General features: G+C 38.0%; 1 protein-coding gene across 1 annotated transcript in view; it reads right to left on the bottom strand.

Annotated features, from left to right (window-relative positions):
* The window catches only part of ccdc13 (coiled-coil domain containing 13), a 10,547-nt gene extending 9,622 nt beyond the window's left edge, over window positions 1-925 (bottom strand). Inside the window, exons 1-2 of the mRNA XM_016283750.1 lie at window positions 903-925; window positions 256-451 (exon numbers count right to left, since the gene is read on the bottom strand). Coding sequence (XP_016139236.1) covers window positions 256-449 — 194 coding nt within the window. The 5' untranslated portion in view covers window positions 450-451; window positions 903-925. The remainder of the gene's footprint in view (window positions 1-255; window positions 452-902) is intronic.
* Between the last annotated feature and the right edge of the window lie 195 nt (window positions 926-1,120).

The following is a 1,120-nucleotide window of genomic DNA, read 5'->3' as shown; positions in this document are numbered from 1 at the left end:
GTGTGTGTGTGTGTGCGTGTGTGTGTGTGCGTGTGTGTGTGTGTGTTATAAGTTATATAGTTATGTAATTTTGTATAACTAAAAATTAGAGAATGAAAATCCATGCAGAGGTAATAGAATTTTAAATTAAAGTGATAAAAAGGGGGGAGAGACGCCATGCAGACTGCTAAATTACCAGGTCTCATTTCTGGCATGATGGTCCCTAATAATTATATTTGTGATATCAGATCTGTGACCTCGTGTTTCGTGTGTCACCTTGCATTGAGTAGACCCATCATGTCATCATCCTCTTCTGTGAAGTTTATATTGTCCGGACCGCTGAGAGGAGGAGCGCTTGAGTCCCTCTTCTTCATCTCCAGTCTTCTCTGGATGCGCTGCACTTGCTGCTCTTGAAGAGCTTGACACTGAAGCCTCAGCTGCTCCTTTATTTCATCACGGTCACCATCCATCCCTGAGAGATCAGAGACAACATGACACATCTGACACATGGCATGAGAGCTTGTTTATGCAAACTAATGCAGTTATAGATGAGAGCTGTCCAAACATGCTTCAAAGAAACATCCAGACAGCACATCACACCTGCTTCAGCTCATGTGCATGGGTCGCCTGTTGCAGGCACTTTTTGTCCTTTTATATGATTTAATTTTTAGTATTATGTTTACTCTGTGTTAATGTTTATAAATGCTAGTCTGTAAACCCCTGTGAACTGCAATGTGAGTGACATGCAAATAAAATGCAATAATAAAATAAAAATAACATTTATTTTTTTTATTACTACTACTACTCATATAAAGCATATATGTATGATATTAGAGCAATGTCGATTATTTGAGACAAATTAACGTTTAAGTTAACATTATTATAATCTCAAGCGGTCCGTTTAAACCTGAACAAAAACTTACCGGACGACGTAACATTCCGCTCAACTTAGTTGAGAATTGGCATTGGGATTGACATGGTTATCGTTAAAATAAATTCATAAAATATATCTAAGAGAGTATATAGTCCGTGATTTAATAAACACTAAAGATTTTCAGTCCATTTGTAAACAACACGACCGTCTCCGTGGAAACGCGTTGCCACGCTCTCAGAGTAAAAAGGTACAAAAGATGTCACCTTG

This window comes from Sinocyclocheilus grahami, unplaced genomic scaffold (assembly GCF_001515645.1).
Source record: "Sinocyclocheilus grahami isolate Dianchi unplaced genomic scaffold, SAMN03320097.WGS_v1.1 scaffold176.1, whole genome shotgun sequence".
Taxonomy (NCBI): domain Eukaryota; kingdom Metazoa; phylum Chordata; class Actinopteri; order Cypriniformes; family Cyprinidae; genus Sinocyclocheilus; species Sinocyclocheilus grahami.
This window is presented reverse-complemented; position numbering and strand designations above follow the sequence as displayed.